Consider the following 8,652-nt stretch of genomic DNA (forward strand, 5'->3'; position numbering starts at 1 on the left):
AGTGAGTTCCAGGACAGCCAGGGCTACACAGAGAAACCCTGTCTTGAAAAACAAAAACAAACAAAAAAAATTCTAAAAAGCTAGGTGTGGTGGCCTACAGCTTTGATGCCAGTACTGGGGAGACAGAATTAGATCTCTGTGAGTTCAAGGCACACCTAGGACACATAGTAACATAGCTCATAATAATAATATGATTACAGATGAATCATAAGTGTGTTATTATTGTTGTTTCTTTATATGTATTTTAAAGGAGCACTGGTTAAAAACAAAAAACAAGGGGCTGGAGAGATGGCTCAGTGGTTAAGATCACTGACTGTTCTTCCAAAGGTCCGGAGTTCAAATCCCAGTAACCACATGGTGGCTCACAACCATCTGTAATGGATTCTGATGCCCTATTCTACTGTGTATGAAGACAGCGACAGTGCACTCACATACAATAAATAAATAAACAAACCTTTAATAAGTTAAAAAAAAAAAACCCCGCTCAGATGGCAGTGTGCCCCTGGGCTTCCAACGCTGGGATGGAGATAGGCGGGTCCTGGGCTATCTGGTCAGGCACCTTGCCAACTGGTGAGTGCCAGGTTGATTGAGAGAGAGATTGTCTCAAAGCTATGATGGAGAGCATTAACGAAGACACCAAATACTGCAAATACTGACCTCTGGCCTCCACACACATATTACCTCCCCACATCTCCAATCTCACACACACACACACACACACACACACACACACACACACACGAACGCATGCACGCAAGAACAAGAATATAAACTTCCCCAGCTACAGGCTTAAGTGGAAATTCTACTACATTCTAGCAGATAACATTGCTTAGAAAGAGTCAGCCTAAGACTTCCTAAGCATAGAAGACAACGCAGGCTGTAAACGCTGTAAGGCTCTGAGCTGCACAGCGCCCCGCCTTCTGCACTCCTCAAGCTTTCCCCAGTGGACAGAGAGGAGCTGAGGGGAGGGGGGGAGGGGGGAGGGAGGAGGGAGGAGCACCTGCCACGGTGAAGAAGTGCTGGCTGCCAGAGGAAGGCCACAGTGTGGATAGCAGGTTCATGGTAGCCTGCTCTTTAAGAGAGCCTCTCCTCCTACTGGGGAATCAGTGCCCCAGCCCCACTGTGCAGTATTCTCTCCAGTTCCTCCCACTGCTCCCAAGGGGGGATGTAAAAATTCTACAAACAGGGTTTTATGTAAAAATCCCCAAGGCTTCGGGCTAGAGATTTTCCAGAAGTTAAAAGCACTTGTTGCTCTCCTAGAAATTCCGGGGTCCGTTTGGAGCACACACTGGGTAGCTCACAGCCATGCATCCTGAGGATCTGACGCCCTCTTCTGGCTTCCACATCTACAGTCTCTCACCCCACACACAACAAATAAAATACAACTTACAAAGAAAAAAAAAGGTCGGGTAAGGTAAGGGGGCACACGCCTTCAATCTCAGCACTCTGGAGGCAGCAGGGGTAGCAGTGAGTTCCCGGCCAGCCTGGCCTACAAAGCTAGTCCAGGATAGTCAGTATTCTGTTACAGACAGAAAGAAACTCTTGCCTCAAGGCTCCCACCAAACACACACACACAGAGAATCTCAACACTGGAAGGCTCCTGCCCCGAAGCCACTATTCATGAACGTTCAGATGCAGCACTCAAGGCACATCACAAGGGTGCTAGCTACCCTGGCTCAATCCAGAATGAGGACTTCTCAGTGCTCCACAGGCCTTCACATCACCAACCTCCCTGCTGCTGCTACTCAGGATGGCACTTGTCACAGGTCAGGCAGAGGCCATCAATACCTTCTCTAGACACACATCCTGGAGACGGGAGCTTCAGGCACCTTTAGTGTAGTCTTACCTTACATCTTCCACTCTAGCCGGACGGCAGCTTCAGTCAGGTCTCCCTCACCCTTACTTATAACCCCCGCACAGAAAATCTCACTAGAACGAGGGTGCACAATTTGACAACCAATGGTTTTGCCTTCTCCCAGCTTTCTATTCCTTCTAAGTTCGTAAGCATGTTCTAGCGCCAGTATTCATGATTAAAACCAGCAGACACCAATTCCCAGGCTCAAAAGAGCCAGTCTGAAGCAGAGCGTTGTACACACGCAGGCTTCCTGGCTCACGCTGCAGAGGGCCTTGCCGTGCACACGGGCAAAGGCCTTCTTGGGAAGCAGGCCACACCCCAGGGTGAGGAGACAGCACAGCTGTGTTCTCACAAGCACAAGCTCAAGACAGAACTGAGTGCTGTGGTCAGAGGCAAGCTCCCAGGGAGAGCTGCGGACACACTGGCATGTGGAGTCTGGAGAAGGTGCTCACTGTCCGACTGAAGCAGCACACACACCCCAGACACCCAATTACTCTAGAACAGACACAGAGGAGATGGGGCATTCCCCCACCACCCAATGACAGAAGTCAAGGGCCCTGGCAACAAGCTGGCTATATGTCCCCAGAACCATGGAGGCACAGGCCAGCCTCCCAACGGCTTCCTCACCAGGAACCCCACAGGTCACCCTCTGGCTGAGCCAGATGCCAAGGCTCCACGCACTTGTGGCAGCAGCAGTGAAATACCACTATTTTGTAACTAAAAAAAGGGAAGGGGCTATAAAAAGGTTCCACGTTCCCCTCTAGAAAAACAGCTACTCTCCCAAGAGCCCATTTATATTCCAATCTCCAATAGGGTTTTCAATTGCCGTCAATCCTAAATATGGAGTTAAAAAAATTAGCCTGCCCCACTCATGCAGAAGCCTATGTATAGCACAAAGACACACGCAATGGTGTGGGCGCCAAGCTCTAGCTCTTCTGGGCTGTGCACAGAATGGCATTCCCACAGGGAGTGCTGCCAGCCAACATCCCCAACCCCAGCCCCGGCCGACTGCTGTGAGCTAGACACAGAGGATGTCCATGCATCAGACCCCAGTGCAGCTCAAAGAGAGAGCAGCCAAGCACTCAACACTGGTGCTCTGAGTTCTGTCATGATTATACTGCAACACTACACAGCACCTACTGGCCAAGGCCATGCAGGCTTAGCAAATGACTGAATGCCACTGGAACTCCGGGCTCGAGGTCACAAGGTCTATCATAGAACAGACACCTTTCTTGGCTTTTCTTAAAGCAGGGTTTCTCTGTTTAACAGTCCTGGGACTCACTTTGTAGACCAGGTGGGCTCTGAACTCTGACTTACAAAGATCTGCTTGCCTCTACCTCCCAAGTGCTGGAATTAAAGGCGTGCGCCACCACACCTGGCTAACCACACACACTTTTACACTAATTTTTCTTGATTATCTACTGAAGTAAGCATTATTGCATATGAAAATATAGAAACCCCAATGCCTACCAACAGACGATGGATCACTGGTCTGTGGAATTAAACACTGCACACACTACAACATGGCGAACTTGAAAAGCTCATGCTGAGGGACAGACACCGAAGGCCAGAGTTTCAGACTTCTCCTGGCAGCCACAAGAGGCAAACTGAGACGAACTGGGGACTGGGCGGCTGAGGAGTGGAGCGGTTTCTTTTTAGGGCCTAGAAATCCTTCAGACTGACCCTGCATATTGCAATGTCCACGTAAATGCACTAAGAACACTCAATCATATAGTTTCTTTATGATTATGTATATGGGCGGGGTGTTACATGTGTGCGCTCTTAAGTCTTTCTGTGCATAAGTGGAAAACAGGTCGACACTGGGAAATTCCTCAATCTCTCTCTACTCATCTACTGAGCCGGTCTCCCACTGATTAACTACCTCAGCTGGTCTTGGACCTGTCGCCTCCCCCACATCCTCCCCATAGTGTTCAGGCTAGTGTGTGCCACTGTGCCTGGCTTTGTATGAGTGTAGGGGGTCAGTAGTCAAGGTTCTCAGGCCTGGCAGTGTGACGACTGTTCCTGGTTGTCAACTTGACCACTTGGAATTAACTAAAACCCACGCTGGTGAGTACACCTGTCAGGGATTTTTCTTATTTTGGATCATGTGAAAGGGAAAGACCCAACTAAATTTGGGCTATACCTTCTGGTGGCAGCCTAGACAAAAGGACATGGAAGAAGGAAGCTTTTGCTTTCTGCCTGGTCACCGTCACTCTCACTGGCAAATTCATTCCTTTACTGGTATTCAAGCCTGCTGCTTATGGTTTACCATAGGCTGAAGACCATCTGAGACATCCAGCCTTATAGACCAACCAACTATTAACACTTTCCATCAGGAAACAGCCATTGTTGGAATAGCTGGACCACAGACTAAGCCTGTCTAATAAATCCTGTTCTTATATAAAGACTCAATCTATCAGCAGTTTCTTTAAAAACCCTAACACAGGTGTCAGGCACTTTACTTACTGAGTACAAATCTCGCACTGTTTAAAGGATAATATAGCTTTACATAAGTCACTCTATAATAAGAGCTACTATAAAGCTATTGCAGTGGGCATGAAACTCAGGAGCTGAGGCAGGACTGCTGTGAATGCAAAGCCAGTCTGGCCTAGAGAGTGAAAGACTGTCTCAGAAAATCAAAACAGAAACAGACTGCAACAAGCAACAACAAACTATCAAGAGGGTTCTCCTGGGCATGGCCTCAGGCCTCCCCAGGCTGGACACATACCCAACAGGAATATGGTTTCTGTTGTCCTTGCAGGCTCTGACTCTCCTCCTATCGGTGTTCCAACCTCTTCATTTTCTGATTGGGTTTCAAATACAGGGAAAGATGTTAACCAGCACCAGCTACCAGCCATGGGGCGGGAAGGGCGTCACTGCACATGGCCTGGTGACCACAGGCCGCAGCTGAGTCCTGCTTAAAGAGGAGGAGGAGACCAGTCCAGCCCTCTGCTTACCCTCCACTGCAGGGGAGTGAGGTCTGGCCTTGGAGTCTGTGTACCTTCTTTATGACTCACAGGTATGCACACAGAATCTACACTGCCAAACCAGAACCAGGCCAACTCTATGTAAATCAGGCACTGTGTGCAGCTCTCACTCAAGCCGGAGCCTGAAGGACTCTCCAAATGGCCCTGAGCACTGCTGTGTCCCCAGCACTGATGCACTGACAGGCTCCTGTGACCATGACGCTTATCCTCCTGAAAGCGAGCAGCTGAAGTGGCTTCATGTGCATGGATGTCTGCTGACTGTCAACAGCTACAGAAACATACACTAACGCAGAGAAGCAGAGACTAGAGTCGCCACACTCGCCCAGATACAGCAACGAGTCTCTCTGGGGCTGCTGGGCAGTGCCACTTGGCTATGGAACAAGAATCTGCTTGCCAGCCAGGCTAGAGCCAGCGAGCACAAACCCATGCTGAACAGTAGTTCGAACCCGTGCCTGCGGTGGGACGTGGCGATGTGCAGACTCTCAGCGTGCAGAGTCAAGAGAAAAGGACCCTGTTCACATAATGAGCACTGCTGGTCTCTCAAAGCCAATGTACAGGGAAAAACACATTCAGACAGAATCTACTAGATGAGGACAGAGGGAGCAGGTCAGGGCACACAGGCGTCTCACGTGACCTGACATGGAGCCAAGTGACCGGAAATCTCCTGGGCTTTCCTGACTGGGACTCTCTACAAGCCAGCTAGTTCTCAGCCAGCCAGGGCTACATGGTGAGACTCTGTCTCCAACAGAAAAGGTGGAGGAATGAAAGCTTTATGGAGCTGCCCTACAGGCTGCTTTGTTACATAATTTTGAGCCTCAGAGAAGAGCACTGTTTATTTGGAAATTCAAGAGTTTTAGAGGCAGAAATCACACACTAAAAATACAATCTACTTTGCTACTTTGTTGGAGAGATGGCTCAGCGTTAAGAACGCTGACTGCTCTTCCAGAGGTCTTGAGTTCAAATCCCAGCAACCACGTGGTGGCTCACAACCACCTATAATGGGATCTGGTGCCTTCTTTCAGTGTGCAAGGAATACAGACAGACAGACAGACCACTGCATACATAAATAAAGGCCAGGAGAGTGCTGGGCAGGGGTGGCGCACGCCTTTAATCCCAGCCCTTGGGAGGCAGAGGCTGGCAGAGTTCTGAGTTCAAGGCCAGCCTGGTCTACAGAGTGAGTTCCAGGACAGCCAGGGCTGCATAGAGAAACCCTGTCTCGAAAATAAATAAATAAATAAAAAAATAAAGGCCAGGAGACTCTGGCCCCTGTTCCAACGCTGGCTTAGAGGTTTATCAGCAGAAAGGACAGCACCTTTACACTGTGCTTGGCGCAGGACTCAGTGGCACCCAAAGAAGATGAAGTCAGAAAGTCTGCTGGCAATCAGCCAGTCTGCCAGGCTCCTCTGCACAGCGATTCTCATGCAGATACCGTAACAGAGACACAGTGGTGGCACGCAGCAGAGGTGGACTCAAGCCCCAGCACCCTAAGCCAGGCTTCCTGAGACCCATGAAGGTTGCCCCGTTCTCTGACTAAGGGCCACCCTGGTCCTAACACAACAGGTCTCTATCATGTTCAGCTCTACTTGCAGCAGCTATGACAGGGTGACTCAGGCCAACACTGCTCATTGCTCACCACCCCAAACAATGCCTCCACCAAAGCTCTTCCCAGCACACAGGACAGTACCCTACCCACTCCTTGCCCTGCCCATAACTCAAACCTAATCAGGAACACAAGCTGAGGCCAGGACCCAGGCTCGTGTCCAGAATCTTACCGAATCTGTTCCCAGGTCTTGGTGGCCAAGTGCAGGACCCAGAGGTCCTTGTAATGGTAGAACTGCTCACCGTCGGGAGATGCAAACTCCCCACCGAAGACCCACAGCTGCCCACCACCCTGGGGTACCACCACAGCCTGTTAAAAGAAAAAAAAAACAGATTAGGTGAGCCCCCCAAGACAGCACAGCTGGCCCCAGCATGACCACAGCAGCATCAACACCATCCACCTAGAATCTCAGGGACTCCCTCAGCCACTACTGTCTCTTGCCTCCAAGGGGAAGCTTCTAGAACAAACTTCCCTAGGCATATTAATTATACTCAAAGACCCAACACATCCATGTTTCCCTAAACTGCAAGATAAACATCTACTTACATTCAGACAACGTACTGTCCAGGAAGAATTGTATGCACTTGGGAGAGTGTGAGGTAAAAATGTCTGTGTACATGATATGTACAGCATACGCAACTGTGTAAAGTATATGTACAGGAGTGTAAGGTATGCAAGACATATATACCTGTGTGAGGTGTGTATGAGTGTATAGACTGTATGCACACGTGTGAGTATATGAGGTGTATACACGTATGTAGTGTCTAAGGCATAAATGTGAATGTATGTGTATATGGACATGTATGGGAATGTATGCAGCTGAGTGAGCTCTGTGCACATGTATATGTATATGAGATATGTACATGTATCATGGGGCTGCACATGCCTGTGTCTGGATGCTGAGGATGCTGAGTGGCCTGTTCTAGCACCTCCTCTCTTACTCTCCTTAAGACAAGGTCTTTCACTGAACCTGTTGCTAGGTTAGTGTGGCGAGCTCCAGTGATCTTCCTGTCTCCACCCCTGCCAACATTAGGGTTACAGGTATGTGTGCAACCACACCTATGTTTTTACATGGATACTGGGATCCTAATTCAGGTCCTCACAAGTGTGCAACAAGAGCCCCAATTCCCCAACCTGTTTCAGTCCACTGAACCCACTCCTAGGCACCAAGCATCTACCACTCATCTAAAAGTACCTCACGAAGGAGCATGAACACAGCATCAAGAGTTCGTGGAACATCCCAAACTTATTTCCAAAGAGCTAAAGAGGCCCCCGACACATACACAGTGGAGGACGACCTGGTCTGGCCTCAGTGAGAGGAAGCACCTAGCCCTTGAGAGACTTGGGGCCTCAGGGAATGGGGAGGTCTGGTGGGTGTAGGGGGTAGGGTGGGGACATCCTCTTGAAGATCAGTGGGGGAAGGAATGGGATGAGGAACTGTTGGAGAGCTGAATGGGACGGGGATAGCAACTGGAGTGTGAGAAAAGATTAAAGATAATTAAAAAAATAAATAAATAAAAACAAAGCCTCATGTAGCCCAGGCTAGCCTCAACCTAATTATGTATCGAAGGATTACTCTAAGCTTCTGATCCTCTACCAGCGACCACACCCTACAGAGCACTAAGATGCTACTTGCCTCCCAAACTGTGAAGAGCAGACTCCTCTAACCTGGCATGTGTCACATACAGCAGCACAGACAAGACATAAGACCGGAAAGGGCTGACAGGAGCCGTGAAGGAAGGCCTGCCCTGGGTTCCCTCTGCACAAGTGTCCACGGTCTCAACCAGTTCAGCCCGAGGACGCATGGCAAGCAGAATAATGCTACACCAGCCCCTCAGCCCAGAGAATCAAAACTCAAGCTGACGCTTCCACCGCTGTTCAGCAGGGATTGCCATGGGATGGGCTCCCTGCTACAGGTGCAGAGCCCCACGACTGTGCTAACACTGCAGAGAATGGGTAACCCAGTGACAGGACAGTGCTTCACACCCTTAACCCAAAGCTTGGGAAGCAGAGGCAGGCTGATCCATCTCTGTGGGTTCAAGACCCAAGGCTCCATAGTGAGACTGCCTCAGAAAAGCAAAGAACCAACCTGCCACTACTTAGCCCCGGGCTTGAAAGACTCCGAGAGGAGCCCCTCGCTCAGGCCTCAGGACAATAGCGGACACCCAAGAACTCAGGACAGACCAAGCTTGATGCAAACCACATGAGGC

At 49.7% G+C, this 8,652-nt stretch overlaps 1 protein-coding gene across 3 annotated transcripts in view; it reads right to left on the minus strand.

Moving 5' to 3' along the window:
* Klhdc4 (kelch domain containing 4) overlaps positions 1-8,652 on the minus strand; it is a 31,289-nt gene that overhangs the window by 13,739 nt on the left and 8,898 nt on the right. For all 3 annotated transcript variants that reach the window (XM_021170063.2, XM_029480892.1, XM_021170062.1), the window contains one exon: positions 6,615-6,751. In XM_021170063.2, the coding sequence (XP_021025722.1) occupies positions 6,615-6,751 (137 nt within the window). The remainder of the gene's footprint in view (positions 1-6,614; positions 6,752-8,652) is intronic.

This window comes from Mus caroli, chromosome 8, assembly GCF_900094665.2.
Source record: "Mus caroli chromosome 8, CAROLI_EIJ_v1.1, whole genome shotgun sequence".
In the NCBI taxonomy this organism is placed as follows: domain Eukaryota; kingdom Metazoa; phylum Chordata; class Mammalia; order Rodentia; family Muridae; genus Mus; species Mus caroli.